At 41.4% G+C, this 19,306-nt stretch overlaps 1 protein-coding gene across 3 annotated transcripts in view; it reads left to right on the plus strand.

The window, feature by feature from the left end:
- The window catches only part of RFX4 (regulatory factor X4), a 99,150-nt gene that overhangs the window by 10,758 nt on the left and 69,086 nt on the right, over window positions 1-19,306 (plus strand). For all 3 annotated transcript variants that reach the window (XM_063321211.1, XM_063321222.1, XM_063321200.1), the window contains exons 2-3: window positions 9,073-9,159; window positions 17,286-17,346. In XM_063321211.1, the coding sequence (XP_063177281.1) occupies window positions 9,073-9,159; window positions 17,286-17,346 (148 nt within the window). The remainder of the gene's footprint in view (window positions 1-9,072; window positions 9,160-17,285; window positions 17,347-19,306) is intronic.

Consider the following 19,306-nt stretch of genomic DNA (forward strand, 5'->3'; position numbering starts at 1 on the left):
AGAGCTAATGAGCAGAGTCTGCTGCAGGGTCGGAGTATAAGAGATGTTGTGATAGGTACCCAGAAGTGAGGGCCCTCCTCTTATGTGAGCTCTCTAGTGTGCCTCACATTAATTCTGCAGCATAAGAAGTTAATGAAATCTGGGGCAAAAAGGGCATCAAGAGACTGTCCTTTATTCTGGGAGAGAATAGGACTGGCAATAATCAAGGGGCATGGTTGCATTTTCTTGGAAGGAAACACTGTGGATAAATCAGAGACAACGATAGCATTTACACTGGTTCATCCAGCAGACCCTGAAGGACTGAAGATCTATGACACAGCATGGTGTAGAAGCATGAGGGTATGCTTTGCTGTATGCAGAGGTGGTGCTTGGAAAGCACGTGACAGTATGGTTATCCTGTTGATGGAAAAACAAGCTGCATGTTGCGCACCCATGTAGGTTAAGTGCCCTGGGAGGGCTGAATTGGTCGGATACTGGTGTCACTAGCTTAAATGACCCTGCGTGAAAGTGAGGAAATGTCACTGCAGTGAAATTGGACCAATGGCCTTGGTGTCTCAAAAACCAAGAGGCTATTTACGGGTCTGGTGAAACTTACTTTTCAAAATAAAATGATAGATAGCATCTGTGTGTTACTGGCAGAGGGAAACGTCTACTCCCAATTAACACGCATACTGAGCTGGAAATGTGATGGCAACATGATATGCAATTCCAGAGAAGGGAACAGGACTTGGAAGTCCTGTCTGATCCAGGTTGGAGACTGCCCTAAATGTCAGAATCAATATGCAGAGGAATCTTGTGTTCTAGGCTTCCTGACTGTGCTTGATCTACATTTTGGGATGCAGCTTCTTAATGAGGAATACTGTTAACAGAGTACTTCATTGAAAATACCACATTTAAATGAACTTCTGCATAGTATACAGAGTAACAAGAAAGCAACATCTCATAAATTCCAGTTTTTCTACTCAAATATTGTAGGCGAGTTATAAGACAATGAACCTTGGTGCTTTTTGTTATATCAGTTTAAATGCAGCATGCACATTTTTTAATATACTTTATCAAATGGGTTAATAGAAAATCAGTACTAGGAGCGAAGACTTGGCTAAACAAAATGAAAGAACTCTCACAGATTCAATTCTTATGACATCACGGTGGATTTCATGATGCTTCATCAGAATCACGAGTCAAAGAAAAAGGACAAAAACATTCCTGCCAATGTCTAGTACGTGCTCTGGACCAATGTCCATTAACCCTGAAATGGTTCCAAGAGAACTGTATGCCAAGAAACGAGAACAAAAGAAAGGACTACAACAAGAGTGCCTGACATTTTGCCCTGTTGGAAATGAAATAAAAAAGTTAGATTAGCAAGCAAAGCACCAAGGTATCTGGCAGCTTGTCACGGTAGCGGCTCTACCATCTGCACCAAGGCCATGTGTCACTGTCATCCCTGAGGAGCAGGTCTCTTGGAAGAACAGAAGATGGCTATGCAGGACCAAGGAGGACACTGGCATGATTTCCTGTGGAGCTTGAAGATGTTCCTGACAGCTCGTGCGCACTAGCTGAAGGATATGTGCCTTGCCAGACGACACAGCGAGGAGCAAAATTGGGCTCTGTGTAGCAGGTCCACCTCTATGGTCAAAGAGGAGCTGTTTTGGGAATGAGGAGTGTCTGCGATGGAGTAATAGGAGAGAACAGCAGTTGGACGATGGCCCTGAAAAGGTCTCACAAACTTTTCATTTGACAATGGAGAGGAGGGAGATTACCTCACCTATGAAATTCTAAATCTTAGAAAAATCCCCATTTGTGTGATTAGCTGTCCTTAATAGCTTGTTCTACTTCATTTTAGTTGATTTGGGTAAGTTTAACGCCCTCCATGGGAGCTGGTGGCTGCCAAGCCCTGTCGTGTTACAGGCACACGGTTCTTCAGAGCATTGTGCAGAGGCCAGGCTAGGAGGTCTTGCTCAGGTCTTGGTTTTACAGTAGATTGAGGTTTCAGAGAAAAGGTGATTTTTATTTTTTTTGTTTGTTTGTTTTCTTTCAAACAGTGGGGTTCTTGAAAGGCTTTGAACATGCTGCTGTAACCTGCCCTGGCAGCACCCCAGCATTATACTTCTGGGGTGGCGGATGTACCTATAACCAGCCGTGCTGTGCCGCAAGCTGTGTGGGAGGTTCAGAACGTGAATCCTCTGCTTCTAGTCAGAGCAGGTGTGATGTGCAGCAGGTACTGGAGTGGGCTTTCAATCGTTTGAGGGTCAGACTTCAGGTTTATCTCCTAATCATTACCCCTGACAGAAAGGGATAGTCTCTTTTGCCTTTAAGGGACTCTTAAACTAGCGATTTGTCTCCTAAGTTGATATGACTAAATGAACCAAGATATTGAAGTGTTATATGGTGTAGTTTTCACTTGCACCAGAGAAAATATTAGATGTAATGTCTCATTTTTTGCTTTACTTTAATTCATATGGCAGTTAGAAATTAGGTTTGCACACTAACAGATAGTCAAAGCAGACAGACTCTTCAGATGTTATGAATTTAACAGCTGTAGAGGATAGAAGTTCTCCGTTCGCAGCAACGGTGCCACACAGACAGCACGAACAGAGGGTTTGTTGGGTGATGGTATCTCTCGGACCATGTTCAGAAAGACAAGCTCTGCAGAGAAAAGCCTCAATGGATCATGCAGACCTTGGCATTTATTCAGAGACAGGAAACAGAAGAAGCTGTCAGGGCAGTGATAGTTTTCCTAAAAAAGAAAAGCTATAGAATATCATCCCATCAACGCCACTGAAGATTTTTGTGATAGATGTGATATTTGGTTAGTACCGTGGGCTAGCAAACTAGGAACGGGAGGTTCCATGACCTTCGTTCAGCCTCCTGAGCTTTCGAGGTACTGCTTTCACCTGATAAATCTGCTGTTTGCAACCCCTTCCTCTTGGCCTAGCAGATCAGACGAGCAGCCAGGAGGTATTGCTGGCCAGCTCGGAACTGAGACACTTGGCAGAGATGCTGCAGGAAGAGATGAGTAACTCTTCCCTCTGAGAACGACAAACAAATAACTCGGAGGGGTGCTAAGACTCCATATGCACAACAGGAGTTCCTCCTCTGTCGCAGGAACTGTAGAATTAAGCCTGTCATCAGTTCTGAGTATTCATTTTTCCAACAGGTCATCTTGTAAATCCACTGAAATTTGGTGGTCCCTTTATGTTTGCCTCATCTACATTTTATATGCCTTTGCTTACAGTTAACTTTCTACTTTTTTTTCTACATTTGCCTTGAGAAGCTGGGGAAAGATTACAAGACCAGCTGTGAATGAAAATAAGGAGTCAGAGTGTTGCAGCTGCGCCATCAAGTTGGTACATGGCTCAAGTAGTAGTTCGGGTCCCGGCAAATCTCTAGTTCTTTTTCCAGAGGTGTCTATTTCAGTGACAAGCAAACTTCTGTGGAAGAAATGCTGGTCCCTGTGCAGAGCACTAGATAAATTGTCATGCTTGTTGGCAAACGGCTTTAAAATTCGAAGTATGGGAGCCCATCTGGAGCTGAAGGTGTATGAGAGGGATTTCCGCGCAGCTGCTAGGGCTGTGGTGAAATAAGTGTATGGCGATTTGTGCAGGCTCTGATACTGTGATCACCACTAGCCTTGGCTATGTTTGTAGAATGTGAGGATTCTCATCTTATACAATTTGAGTAAAAAATGGCCATTCACAATTATGCCAGTGATACGACCACATCCAGATCAGAGGATATGGCATAACTGGGGAAAAACAGTGCAGTTGGTACCCCTGTAGGGTAATGAGGTGAGGCAAAATGCAGCTCAAATTAGGTGACCATAGAGTTTCATTCTGCCTGTAAAGTCTCTTAATCTCCCTTCAGGATGCATACACATGCTGCAGCCAGTAGCTCTGGGTACACTCACCTCCCAGCTGTGCGGCACAGTCCCTCCAGCTGCTTTTGCCATCCTGCCTGGGTGCGGAGCAGGACACGGTGGCTCTCAAAGGCCAGAAGAGGCTGTGATTACAGGTTGTGCTAATACCACAGCAACTCTTAACCCTCCTGGCAGGGCAGCAGCTGCAGAAGCCAGTGCTGGCTGCGATCAGGCCCACCTCCTCTGCCCCTCCGCAGAGCAGAGCCCAGGTGGCTCTCTCGCCGCTCTCCCTATGGCTGTGCACATGTGGGAGCAATGAATGCTTTCTTCTCTGGACTGCAAATACGCTAAGCCAATAACCATTATACAAACAAGACGGAGTAATTATCTCATTAAATGTACTGGCAGTACGCAGGCACCTCTGCTGTATTCTCTCACCTCGAATGAGGCTCTGTAGGGAGAAGCTTTCAAAGGTATCTTCCAGGAGCAAACCCTCCCTTCTGAAGGAGGTAATGTGTCAAAATAATTTGTCAAAGATATATTTAAAAAACAGTTTGTGCTTCTTTTTCCTGATAGTTCATGAAAACTTCTGCCCCTGAGCAGCTGTCATGTGTTTTCCTTTATTTCGGGGAGTCCCAGGCCTGCCTTCCGGCTCAGCGTTGGAAGCACCATACCAATAAAAACATGCTTGTCGGTGTGAACAGCCGTGGTGGGGACAAGGGAAAGCCGTGCAGGCCTCTGTTCTGGCAGCTCTTAAAAACAAGTTCAGTTTAACGTTCTGTTGTTAAAAGTGTGGTGGACGCATTTAATGGAAGAGGAATGCTCTCATGCTTGAGGTTCAGTGGATGTGTCAGTCTTGGCGAGATTAGGACCAACAAGAGAAGCGGTGAAATGGAGGCCAGAAGTAGTTCCATAGTTCTCTTTAATCCATCTTTCTGCAATTCACGGGAAACAATTTACTTTAATTTTTTTTTGGTGTCATGATAAGTTATTCTGTCAGAAAATTAACGCTGGAGAAATTATTGTAATTTGAATAATCATCTACTTTTCCTCATGTTGGAATCCTGCAGAATATAAAATGTATTCGTATTTAGTGGTAAACAAAATTATATAACAAAAATTATAAGGCTGAGGGACATAGTTGTGCACTTCATTATGATTTACCTTTGATCCTTGCAAAATTAAATACTTGATACAGTATTTGAAGGTGCATCTCCAAAACACCATTAAATACACCTTAGTTGCATTCTTTGCTAATAAGGTTGTAATAGCTTCCATATCGTGTCACAGTACAGAGTTAGCAGCATGTGACTGCACTACATTTTACTCCTAGGTATTAATTAATTTATTTCTTTTGCCTGGATGTTTTTCGGCTAGTGCTGATGCTTGCTCAAACCACTGTGCTGGTACGACTGAGCGTAGAGTATGCTGGGGCTCGGGGTGGGAAGGAGTCCTACGGAGCAGGGGGGGAAATGCCTTAAGACTTGATACACTGAAAACACAGTGAGTAGAAATACACCCCGTCAAAGACGGTGTATTTTCTTTTGCTCTCACAAGCACTTCCCATAAGAAATTCGGGGTTTCTACATGTTGTGTTGATGATTCATAATTGCTATCAGGTCTGATATGCACTTCTGCTTAATCACCACTGAACTCTCCATTACTCTGTGACTGTTCCCAACGTGAAATTCTGTCTACGAGAAGTTTGTAAGGTCCAAGCGCAATAATTTAGGCTTTAATCATATAAAACCTTCCATACTGTGTCACTCGATGCCTGTCTAGAACTGCGGTGTAGTGTATTTGGCATCAGCCTTGGGAACAAGTAATAAAGCCTCCGGCTAGGGACAAGGGAGGGTTGGACACGGGTCTCTTCCTCCAGCGCTGCAGCCGGGCTGCCTGGGACAAACACCAGCGCAGCCGGGTTGTACACCCGCGTGTCGTGAGGACAAGAGCATTCGATGTGCACAGGGCTCTACTCAGTATTAACTCTGAAAGAACTTATAAAAATCAGACTTAGTTTTGACTATTTTGTTTACTCCGCCTCTTTCTCTTTTTTTTTTTCTTAATATATATTTTAGGCCAGTGCTATCATATGTGGGATCAGTGATCTCCTGAAGGGAATATTTTCAATTTCAGCAAAACTGTGGTTGTGTTTTCTTTTAATGCCTGAAGGTGTTCTCATTAATACTGGGAGTTAAAAGCTTTGTAAAAACTTTTTTTTTTCTTTATACAAACAGTAAAAAATATCTACTTGTTAATATTTATTTATACTTACATCACTCGGTTTATGAGATAATACAGCCTTTAAGTAGCCAGTTGGTTTTGTTGCATTTTGTGATCTGCCAAATAATTTGACAAATTTGCCATAAACTCCCTGACATTTTTGCTCAAAAGAGTTAGTTTTCTTCATTCTTTGCTGCCAGACAGGTCATGTATCTTTTCAGGCTTGAAGAATTTCTATCGGCTATTTAAATGCAAGGCCACAGAGACAAAGCCAGACTCAGGCTGCTGCGAGCTGAACTGGGGTGATTCAGGACCAAAGGAGTCGCAGCACATAATTAAACAGTAACTGCGCCCTACTCCAGAGACTTTGTCTTGTGGTGTAAAATGTTTCCTTTACCAGTGAAAAAGGGCTATATACATGGTTATCAGAGACAGTACGTGAACAAGGATAGTGAAAATTGTCATTGAGTGACACTTTAAAAAGTTGTTTTTCCTACTACTTGGGGAGGGAACATGACTAAAGATGGCTGCTGCCCGTTCCCTGCTACCGAGGGAAGAGGATGCATCCCAGCTTCCCAGCTCTCGGTGCCGGGAGAAAAAGAAAGGGCAGAGCTGGGCATCGGTCTCTCCTTGGCGCTAATGGCAGCCGCCTTTGCTTTTACTCCCTGCAGCTGGGCTCAGAGCCAAGGGAATTATGTACAGCCATGGCTGTGCGCTGAAAGGAGGAGGAGGAGGAAGGGTAATCTTTCTCAAGGCTTCTTGCTCCTCTCTCTGATGTCGTCCTCAGCAGCAAGTTTCTCTTCACCTCAGAGCAATCTGTGAGGATCCCAGCTCCTGTCCCCCAGCTCACGGCACTGAAACGGGAGAGGAGAAGATGCTATTAGCTCAGTTTTAGGGCAGTAAAAGAAATTTGGCACAAAGCAGCCATCTCGTCGTGTTGGCCTTTAGACAAGGAGGTGATACACCCCCACCCGATGCAGCTGAGCAGCATGAGAAGGGAAAGCCTCGAAGTTTGAGTCGCCGCAGGCTTGTGGGTTAGTTACTGAGCAGGAGCCGATTAGACAGCACAGACCTCACTGGCAAGTTTTAAGTTGCGGTGTCAGCAACCCTAAAGTGATTTTTATACAGGGCCATGTTGAATTTGATGGGAGAAGAAATATCCTGAAAAAAATCTATTGATGGCAAGAATTATTTTTGCTGATTTTCAGAGAAGTACCTCAAAGGAGCAGGCTATAGTGGAGAAAGAGGCATTGTGGTCGTGAGGCTCCATAGGCAGAGGGCAGTTTGATGGCGAATGAGGAAGGTGCGCACAGGGACATGCCTGTGCTGACAAAGGCAGCACCGCAGCATGTTGTTTACCACAGGGAAAATAGGCAGAGGGAGGGGAATGGCCTGGAGCTGCCACAACCTCTCTTACACTGCCTGAAAACCAGAAGTGCCCAAAGCAATGGTGCCTGGACTCTTGTGGCAGGGCCTGGAAATCAACTCTGAAGGGCTCTCAGCAGGATTTTCTGAAGTCCTGCACAGATGCTCTTGCCCTTTTGTTTGTGTGGCAGTGGTGAGTGTGTGTACAGAGGAATATACACAAGTTTGTGAGACTGTCTGGGTTGTAAAAGCATTTTTTCTGCAGGAGGTGTTTGGCTGCGACTATTTGTGTATTTATTTATTGGTATCTAGTGCTGAAATGAAGTCATACCAACTTTTACCTCCTATAAACTAGCTTTCCCCAGACACTGGGCTTCTGCTCTCCCTTCAAGCCTGCTGCTATGATGGGTTTTCTCTGGCTGGCAGGCTGCTGCCTGTGCTGTGCTGGTAGCCCGATGTGTCTGGGGGGTGGCCTATGGAAAGGAATCTGCAGCCATTTCCGTAACTTTGAAGGTGTTTCTGGCTCTGGCAGTTTGCTGACAGCCAGGCCTGTTTCCCCTTATTTCTTGTGGATCTCTTCGCTTAGTGGAGTTGTTTCCTGTCGCAACTCGTGGGGTTACCTTGTGGCCTTCCCACCTGTCCCTTCTTTTTCTTGCTTTGACCACAGGTTGCTCTGTGAGCGTAAGTTCATTTCTGCACACATGCGCACCCTTGGAAAATAATCTTATGAGGGAGGTCGTTTTATTGTAGCAATATCCAGGGACTCCAGGTAAACTCAGGGACTCCTATTTCATACTTTGTCCAAGGAAACACATAGGAAGCACAACTTTTTCCCTGAAGACTTGTAACAGTAAATTCTACTGACCCTGGTGCATCCTCTGAAGTCACCAGGGGATGTATGTTATAGGTTCCAGAAAGAGGAAGAGCAGAGTCAAATCAATGTAACGCTGTGCCTCAGCTGTTGGGCGGGAATAAACTGGAAGGGAGAAAGAGGACAGGAGTGGTTGAGTACCCACTGTGGAGTGACAAAGGTTTGAGTAGCTCAGTGGCTGCTGACTCACTACGTTGGGCTCGTACCAGCGTGGAAAAGATCTCGGTAGCACCTGTGATTCCACTGGTGTGAACAGGGTCATAGGACTGAACTTCAGAGAGCACAGTTTGAGCCCTGCTGTAACAAAAATTCACGTGACTGATTTTACGTGTATGAAGAGTCCTTTCAAAATCATTGAAAATACTTGAGTACGTAAGTCTTTGCCAGATGAAGACTTTGAAACACACAAATTGCATTAATTTCTGTTGCCCACATGAGGTGATTTATTTTTTTTTTTAATATGTCATGTGATGGGGAGGGGAGAGAATATCATGAGGAGCTTTGTTATGTGCATGGAAGCGTTTCAGCCTCTGTCATTTAAAAACAGACAAGCAAAAAACGAAACTAAAAAGCAACAGCTAAGTTTGAAAGCAAGAAAAGACTGTCTTGCTAAGTAACTTCAGACTGACCATGTTTTAACAGAAATGCTACAGAACACCATCTGTTGAAAACCAGTGCTTTATTTAGTATTATATGTTGGAAGTTTATTTTTTATGCAAAGACAAACACAAAAAAAAGCATCTTTGTTTTTTTGCAGAGAGTTGGATTGAACGATGTCTCAATGAAAGTGAGAACAAACGTTATTCCAGTCACACCTCTCTGGGGAATGTTTCTAACGATGAAAGTAAGTAACTTGTCATTCATTTAAAATGAGTGTGAACGCATCCATGTGCTAATTTCCTGCTATATGTTGCTACATCTTGGTGATATTTTTAGTACTCTGTAGTTTGAAGAGTCAACTTGCTTGATGCATCCAATAGTTCTTATTTTTTTTTTCTGGAATATTTGCTATTTTGTATTATTTAAAGGGCAGTAACATCATCTATTAGTTAAAACAACCAGAAAAATTTGTGTGTCATTGACTAAAGTTTGCATGACCTCTAAAATGTGCTGTTAGTATTAGCTCATGAGTAAAACCATCTGTTTTGTTTTTCACCGGTGAACACCATGCAGTTGAAATACAGGGAAAATTGTGCTGTTTTTCAATACTAGTATGTGAAATCATACACATAAAATCTTTAAGAATGAAACAATCCAGAGTTATAACAAAATCATATATTACAGCATGATAGTACTTCCTTTTTAGTCATAGAAAGGGAACAATTATAAATCTAGCTGATTTTTAAAATAGCTATTTTTTTCTTATCACTTCTATTTATGGTAATTTTAGATCTTGATTTTTAAAAACAGCAGGTAATTAAAAAGACCCCTAAATAAATACCTTAAAATAACATAACTGTTGCTTTTCAAAACTGTAAGACAATTTTTAGTTTCCCATTTAGTTTTCCCTGTTTATGTAATTTCTATACCAGTTAATTTGCCTGAAGCAAAATACTCTTCACGTTCATTTTCCTCCCTGTATTTCATATGTTAGTTCATGTTACAGGGTGTTAATGCAGACTGACTTCTTTAATTCAGAAAGACTCACATTTTTATAATATTCAAGTACATAAGTTTGGAAAATGTATTTTTAATCACTTCTTAATTGCTGAATGCCCCTTTTATGTTGTTTGCATTTTAAGAGAGCTACTTTATTTTGATGTCACAGTAAAACTACATGCCTTGCAGCACAGTGTTCTAGTGGATCAAGGAATTTGCTATGTCGAGGCCCTACTCTTAGGGTTCTCTTTTGAGGCAATATCTCTTTTGAAGGAGAAAGGAGGTGTTAGAAACATGGTATGTATTCATGACTCCCCAGCAAAGGACAATGGGTAAGAATCCTTAAAGACAGACAATAAAACTTGGATATGTTTGGGTTTTTTGATTTTTAAAAACTAAGGAATTACAGATTAGTTTATCTTTAAAAATGAAATTTTAGTGAATTGTAGTGAAAAACAAAAAGCATCTGCTTGTTAATTTGCATTTTACAAGACTCATGCTCACATTTAAACTGAAAGCACATACAACAAACTACCATTAGTTTTGCAACCACCTATTTAGGGTAACAGATCTAGAACAGAACACAGGAGTCTTATAATTATGACATTATGATTTAAAATTTTTTTAACACAGATAGTGGTGCTAAATAATTATCCTGACAATAATGTCGTGAACTGTAAGTCTAAGGAAAAACTCACTAAAGTCAATAGGTTTGAATTCTGAATTCTGAACCTATTAAGAGTCTGAAGTCACATTTCATTCACTACAGATTCTTTCTGTAGCTTTCTCAGTAGCATCAGAGTGAAATGAATTTCATAAGTCTCACAGGATAAAACTTCCAAATACCTAGGGGCAGTAAGAAGTGGACCTGCGTGGGTTAGATATTTCAGACAAGGGCATTGAGAAGATAGCATGGTTGTTCATTCCGTTTTCCGGTAGTGGAATTAAGAGGGAAGTGATGATAATGAAAGGCGGCAAATTTAGAACTGATAAAACAAATACATAAACAAATTTATACCACAATTTGTGTGCAAAAGACATTGTAACAGTATGTAATGGAAACCCAAATGAGACTGAGAGTTGATTTCATCAAGCTTCTTTCTTAATAGCCAGTTCTTCCAAATGCTTCCTCTGTGTTGATACCAGCATTTCTGCAGTGCAGATAGCAGAATTAATCCACCTGAAAAGTCATCCTTGCTTTTGGGAAGAGGGGAAGGGGAGAGGGTGAAGAGGAAGGAGTAAGAAAGAAAATAAGCCACTTGCCCAGCAGCAAGAAGACCAATAATCTGTGAAATCCAGAACAAACTAGAAGTTTCACCTTAGAAATCATTGTTTTATGTGCTCCTTTCCAGCCCTTGAGATTTCTCTAACTGCCCACACACCAACCAAGAAATTTCCAAACCATTGTGCCACTCTTTGTCCAGCCTCTGTCATACATTTACAAGCAGCAGGAGGCAAAATGTTTTCAGAAAACCTATGTAACCCTATTTGAATTCTTCAGAACAGTGCTCTGAATGGAGCTCCAGTTTTCATCTGCAGCCAAAAAAGGCATCATCCATCTTTGTCTTGACTACTTAGTTTTTTGTCTCTAAATACATTAGGTAGCTGTTGGCTGGACTCTACCAGAGAAAATGTGGCTTTGGTAGTGTTTTAGGGTTATTTTTGGCCTTGCATCCAGTGACGACTATGAGAATTTGCACTGTGACCTGATAATGTTGTTATTCAGTATCATGCTTGCTCTTGTGACTGTTTTTTCCTGGATGTTTTTAGAGTTCATAGGGTTTTAGGACAAGAGTAAGAGTTTTGCTGGTCTCCTTTTCTACAGCTGAAGTATGCTACAGAACCATACTTCAGGCCACAGGGGTCCTTTGCAATCTTCTAGTCTCATCCAGACACCTCCAGGCCACTTGAACCTGCATTACATTGTGAAGGGAAGCAATGACTCACAGCTGTGGATTCTTGTGGTCTTGCTTCTTCACGGGCTGCTTCTTACCCTCTTGGAACCTTTTATGACCCCTCCCAAAATACAGCTTTTACACTCTAATATAAAATTCTAGTTAAATTTTGTTTCCTTTTTTTAAAAAATTTTTCCTTCCTCCATTTCCACACTCTCCATGTTAATTAAAAGATCCAAATGGAAAAGGAACAGTTCAACCTCATATCTAATAACTTAAAAAAAATACCCACAACACTTTCTGTGTACTGTGCATTGAGCCAGATTCACCAAACTGAAATAGGGCTCTGTAAGAATACGATTCAAGGATTATGAAAGTTTCAACTTCAGTTCCGTGGGGAAGGAGTCATGATGTTACATGATGAAGTGGAAGGGTTGCTAGTCCAAATTTTTTTCATATTTAGAAATGTGAATGTGTAGACAGTTCATGTGAGAAAAAAGATTCAGACTACTTTTTGTATTTCAGAAGCAGCGTTCAAAATCTGTGTTAAAACTGGCTGAAATGGAAGATTTATCCAGCAGATTCTTTGTTTGTTTTGTTTTATTTGAACTAAAGCTCTTACTCTTCCATTGAAAAAATGTCTAAAAAAGAGCTACTTGATTTTGTTGAAATTTTCCTTGGGGAAAATTCTTTTTTTCACTCGTACCTACTCAATTAGAACTAGGCACCCACGTTTCTCAGAGGGTTTTAAGAAATCCCACTATTTTAAAAGCACGGAATACATGTTAATGAGCCTGAATCTTATTTATGGCTATATGTAAGTAAAAGACAAGGGAGCTTCTTACTATCAACTTAATTTTAGATAAGGGCAAATCACTTTTAAGAACAGTAAGAACCTGGACTGCAGGGGTTACAGAGGAAGTGGCTATTCCTCTGAAAGGTGTGGAGCTACCTGAACTAAGGGAAAGATTTTTATCTGTATAAAGCTACTAATAACATAACACATTAGCTCTTTAGTGGTTTGGAGACACATGCAGGCAGCACTGCAAAGTACAGGACTCCTCTATTATCTCCACAGTGCAAAGCAGACCTTTTACTTCACTTCAGTTATGACAAACAGACTAACATCAACATTTGAGAAAAAGGTGTACCAATGCAGCATCTTCACTTTATGGATGTTCCACTTACTGTGTTTAAGGCAGAATGCCTAAAGCAGCGCTGAGCATAGCTCCTATTGTCTCCATGTCTTCCTCCAAGAAGCAAGAAATCCCTTGAGCTGGACCTAAAGCCAGACAGCAGAGTTAGAGGGTCCTAGTGAGAGTTCAGGGAAAGCCACAAACATGCACAAGACAGAACTCTATTCTGGTGGCTTTGATGGAGAACTTTGCTAACAACTCTGTCTTTTTTCCATTCAAAGAAACTTCCATGAAGTTTGGGAAGAACTTTCTCTGATATCTCTGGGACCCAAGAAGTACTATTTTTCTAGTACGTAAATTATCCCAGTTTTGAGACTCGTCGAAGGCCTCTTCTGTGCTGAGAGTTTTACTTGCAACTAAGCCATTAACTGCTTTCAACTTGGGATGACTCCCAGGTTTCCTAACTAGCCAGGTACCTTGAAGATAAATGCCTTCCCTTGAAAGCTGGTAATCCTACTGGCATTGGAGTGAACACACTAGATCTGCTCCTAGCAAATGGGTTTCTCCCTGAGGTGCTATAGAGCTGCCATGTGTGTGAACACCTGCAGCTGTGCATCAGGAGCAGGGTTTTTCCTCGGAACTTCAAGTCCTTTTGCATTTGTCACAGAAGAATTGCCATCTCTGTTCTTTGACAGTGCCTTGGAGCAAGACTTCTTTTCAGAGTCTTTATTTCATATTTTTTTTTTTACAAAGTACATTGGGCTTTAAAAGTATTGAATTTTAAATGGTATGGGTTCATTTTAATTTACAGTCTTGTTCTGATGGGGACTGATAAAATGACAGGCCAAAAAGTAAAGGAAAACAGCATTCCTTACCTCTTTCATGCCGTACAAACAGATCTGGGATCGGACCTGAGTCAAGAGCTACACAAAACATTCCCTGATCAATAGGGAAGGCATTAAGTGCCCCAAACATAAGGAATAGGGATATTTATTATTTTCTGCTGCTCAATTATCTGATGAGATTACATTATTAAACTATACAAGGTAGAATAAAGTGCTTGTATATGTAATACTGAAACTTTGTATTTCTAGGCCCCCTCTATTGCTATACCATGTGCAAGTCTTTCCATCTATTTAATAAGTGAAAGCTTCTGAAAATAAATATTTTAGCCAACACCTGGTGGAAACGAGAAACATTTTGGCTGAGAGCTGATCCATTGGTAGAAAACACGCGCAAAAATTTTTGTTTTCTTGTACAGAGACTTAATTTTGGGGGAGACAAGCACTAACTCTGAAAATTTCAGTTTTGTTGAAAATCCAGTTGCTCAATGGGTAATATTTTGATGGAAAATAGTGCTTAAAGATATTTTTTTTAAAATAAGTTCAAAGTCCTTGCTTTTAAGGGACAGTTAATGGAGAAAGCTGAAGAGTCTTGAAGAAGGATCCCAGGAAGCAGACATACTCGAGGAGGGGGGTTTAATGTGCAGCTTATGATCTTATTGTGAGTTTCTGTTAAAACAAATCCATACGTGATTATGGCTGACTTGTAGTGTTTCTGAGGGCAGGTTAGGTAAAGCACCTGCTCATAGGTCCTTTCTCTTAATGCAAGTGAAAAACAGCTGGGTGAGGGACGGAGGGGATGTAGAGACTCTAAGATTGTATAATTTAGTCTGATTTAGTGCCGTATATCCAGGGGAAAATGCAATCCAGTTAGCACAAGTGAAAGCCATCTAATAACAGACTTTTGAATACTAACCCCCTTAAATCAATAAAGATAATCAGAAGGTTTATTCTGGGGAGGGGCGAGCAGTACCTCTTGGTTTCGCAGGTAGAGGTCGTTTAGGATTTCTGTGCCTTAGATGAGTGGTTACTTAGATCAGTGACTTTCTGATTTACATCCCCCTAGCAATTTCCAGTGAGGTAGAAACAAATGTGTAGTGAACTTAAACCAGTGGATAATATAGGCTTTGACACTGGCATAGAAAATACTGATTAAGAAAATGATGACTTTCACCTGGGAAAGCAATGACCTTAACTTGAACAAGATGACAGTGGGGCACAGGAGGAGGAGGACCAGGCCCCCACTTGCTGCTGATACCTAAAGGTGGCAGCTTTGGTGGTTGTACCTCGCTGTGGCGTTTCCCTCCCTGCCACGGAAAAGGCCCCAGCCACCACTTTACCCCCTGCAACACTTTGCTGAGAGGTACCGTTTATAACTAGTCCCCTTTCACTTTTACCTCAGGAACGGTTGGGATGCCACCGGCTGCTGAGCACCCACAGGGCTCTGGCAGGCTCGCCAGCCTGCTCGTGGGTGGAAGCTGCAGCAGCCTCCATGCCCCAGGCTTGGGGGGCTGCCATAAATCCCTCCCAGCCCTGGTAGCTAATTTTTTCCCTGGCCGGGATGCTGGGGAAGCCACAGCAGGATGCAGGACTGGACCGGGCTCTTTAGGCTGGCTGCCTTTTGCCCCTCTAGAGCAACCATGGGGCCTTCCCCGCAAGGGACTTTCTCGCCCTCCCAGAAGGTGCTCTCCCACTTCTAAAACTGGGCTCCCTCATCTTCTGTTGCCTGGAAAACTGTGAATCCCAACCCAGAAGGCTCTTCCCGCCCCAGAGCAGGGCAGACATGGCTGCCCCCTCCTCCCCAGGGGAGGCTGGAGTCAGGCGTGCTTTTAAGGTGTCCGTGCTGTCAGTTAAGGATAAGAAGGGCAAAACGGTTGGTGTTGTGAGGGGGGACGGCCCCGACTATTTTAACCATCCAGTGGTTTAAGTCTATGTTGCACGGCTTTGCCTTCCACTATGGAGAAGGTTTTGTCCCCCCGCTGCCGAGGCCGGGGGCTGTTGTGGAGCCTCAGTGGCCGGCGGCAGCTGCAGCCGCTCAGCATTCAAGCCCTGTGTGCCGAAGGCTTGTTGCGTGCCGACCGTTTGTTTAGGAAAAACAAATGAAAAACACAATTTAAAAGCGATTTGAAATGTGTATGTTGGTCCTATGCGCTGAATAAAAGCAGGCCCCTGAAAGGCGCAGGGAAGGAGTGTGGGGTCCAATAATTAGAGGCCCATTGTCATGCAGATGCAGAAGAGGGGCTGCCCGCAGTGTCTGCGGGGGAACTGTAAATCTGGATTTTCCTGACATTCAGGGGACCGGCCTCAAAGGCTAAAGGATGTTCGGTTAACACAACTCGCCCCGTATGTAATGGAAGGAATATTTGTGGTGCGAGGGCCGAAGACGGCGTTTTCCAAAGCGGGGTTTTATTTTTGTGCGCCAGTTCTTGGGACTGCACAAAAGACCTCCCAACAGGGTCTGACGTTCAGAGGAGATAGCCCACCTCCCTTAAGATTCAACATCATAAAAGGATCACTTAAAGAATTTCTAAAAGTTAATGGTATGAAGAAATGAAACTCGTAGCGTGGCATACAGGCGCAGTGTTTTACCTTGTTGTTTAGGTAGCAAAGCCTTCTACGCTTAGCGCTTTCTTCAGGCACAAAGTTGTTTGTTGTATCAAACACAGTTTAATATTTCCATGTTTCCCAAAGAATACCATTTTTTGGGAGCACTGATTGTGCTTCGCGCTCAGCTTTCACTTAGGAATGTTTTATACGCTTCACAAATCACAATTAAATATGAATTATTCTAAATCATACTTTTACACTTTTTCAAAGAACTGGGAAAAATCCAGTATTTAAAACCAGTTTTGTTTTCTTTCTCTTTTTGTTTATACATCTTTTATTCAAACTTTTAGAAAGTCAGCAAATCAGAGAGTTACCTTGGAAGCAGTTAATGAGGATTACTATCAGAAAAATTACCTGAAAAGAAATAAAGTATCTTATAAAATTTTTTTTAATTTCAGTTTTTCTTGTTCAGAATTAATCTTGGTCAATTTGTAAACATCTACTATACATCATATGTTAGGATCACAACAGCGGATGAACTCCATTTGGTGAAATGCCTCATCTAATATAAAATTTGAGTAAGGCAGCTGTTCCCTTAAAGTAGGTGAACATCTTCTTATGTTCTGACGTTCTGCTAGAGGTCTAAGAGTTGTTTGTTGTTTATTTTTTTTTTTTCCCATGTAAACTTATCCTTTCCAAAGCTGTTATTCCTGTGCACCGCTCTGTTCCTGCTAACAGTGATGTTTGCAAGCTTTATTGCCTTAAGCAATACCTACAGATGCTAGCTTAGGGGAGCATCATTATTGACGCTTCCACAATTTGGCAGATATTTTGGGAAAGCTTTGACACTGGAGAACACTTTTTTTTTTTTATCAGATAATTCCTTACCAGTTTACAAATGCCTGAGCAATTCCTGCTGAAATTACATAGTATTTTTTTGTTTCTTAACAGATGAGGAAAAAGAAAATAATAGAGCATCAAAACCACACTCAACTCCAGCTACACTGCAATGGTAAGATGCCTTTTTTAAAAAAATCAAGAAAACCTGCTGGTGTTTTTTCTTATCCTTTTTCCAGCTGAAGTGAATAGAGGTCTTAAACATCTTATACAGTTCTAAAGATACTTTCACTGTGTATGTGTTTAATCTTCTCATTAGCATCCTGTACAGCATTTCTTAACAAATGTCTTACAGGATTTGTTTGAACATAGGAAACCTCTGATACAGTTTAGAAGATCTACTTGGCATATTTGTTTGCCACTTTGCCAGCTGGTGTTTTGTGGTTTGTCATCATGATGATATTTATTACAAAAAGAAAACAAGTACTTAGATATTTTTTTCAAGACTCACGTTTGTTTCAGCGTGTGTTGAAGCCCACCCTTACTGACTGTTTTACTGAAATAAGATATCTGTAATTTGGCATAGAAGACAATAAAAGATGAGAGTTTGGGGTTTGATTCATTTGCCAAAATCCCCTTGCAAATTTAGTGAGGGGGGAAAAAAAGGAAGGGTAATTAGGAAGAAAGAAAGAAAGAGAGGATGGTGTGAAGAATGTTTGTGAGTCAGTCTAATGTTCTATGAAAAACGAACGAGTGCTGTTCACTGTGATTTACAGCGGTATTTTTGGCTGCACGTTCTGTAACATTACATGTACTTCTGACATCTCTTTCCTAGGGTATCTCTTAGACTTTTGTTGACTTTTCCTTTAATTTAGGTTTTTAAGTCTGGTTTAACTTTCTTAATATTGTGAGTGATCAGGCATCTTTCATGAGGTTCCTCGTATCTGGTAGAACAGGGCTCTGTTACAGAGAAGCCTTGGAGCATGCTTATCTGAAAAACCGTACTCCTTAGCTTGTTTCAGGCCTTTTAAAGAAAGGCGTTTACTTCACCTTTAAGTATTTATCATAGTTTTCTGGATGAAAAGATAGATCATTGGCAAAAAAATGTGGGAAGTTAGCAAAATTATTTTTCTGCTTCTGTCAGTCTCTTGGGAGATCTAAGTAAACAAACAGCAAAGAATAATTCATTCCGTTAATTTTACTCTTTCTGCCTGTGAAATTCTGTGATTCTTTGAAATATGCATAAAGAGGTCTATAGATGATTTAATCTATATTTACTCTTTAAAGTTGATTACTTAAATTTTAGATTTAAAAAAACCTCCAAACCCGTGGGTTGATTTAGGATAGGTTGCTGCAAGTATTAGGTGTTCTGCCTTGAAGAAACTTGCAGACGCTTCCAGTGCAAATGCTGAGATATGCAAATATATATAAAGGCATTTTGTTCTGAACTATTGCTTCTTTGCATCTATTTGTTTCACCAAAGTGCTGTTTTTCAGAAGTTCAAGAAAAGTGAATAAAGAAAGGGAGTGACTAGACAGAGAGAATATTGTTAAAATAATAGTGAAATGTCATAGATTTACTTTATTATTTTCTATTATTCACCCAAACAACTTCCACACAGTTCAAAGAGGATAAGAAAAAAACTATCTAGCTAAAATAAAATAGCAGGCAGGGTTTACCAGTCCCAAATTCAGAATAATGTTTATTTTGCAGTAGAGTCAGCTAAGAGTCTTTTCCACAGGAGCAAATAACATAGTAGCCAAGAAGTCAGAGTTAATTAGAACATGCCAATGATACTGTTCCCAGCAGAAAACATGCAAATACTGTAAACAGTCTTTTGCCAATACTTTCAAGTTTCCTTGATCATAAAGGTTAGTAAATCCCTAAACTCCTGGGATATTGAGCTCCGCTGGAATGCAGTGTGCACACTAATGCTCATTCAGCAGTGTTTGCAATAGAATCCTAGGATTTTGATTCTGAAAAGGCTGCTTACCTCATCTTCCCTTCCCCCTTGCTAGTGTACTGGCTTACTACCTGTCTGTTGTGTTATGTTTCTTACACATTTTTACACATAGGTCAGATATTCTCCCCTTTGAGTCTTCTGGAGCATCTGCAGTTTCCTCCATCCAATTCTC

Source organism: Chroicocephalus ridibundus, chromosome 1 (genome assembly GCF_963924245.1).
Source record: "Chroicocephalus ridibundus chromosome 1, bChrRid1.1, whole genome shotgun sequence".
NCBI classification, from domain to species: Eukaryota; Metazoa; Chordata; class Aves; order Charadriiformes; family Laridae; genus Chroicocephalus; species Chroicocephalus ridibundus.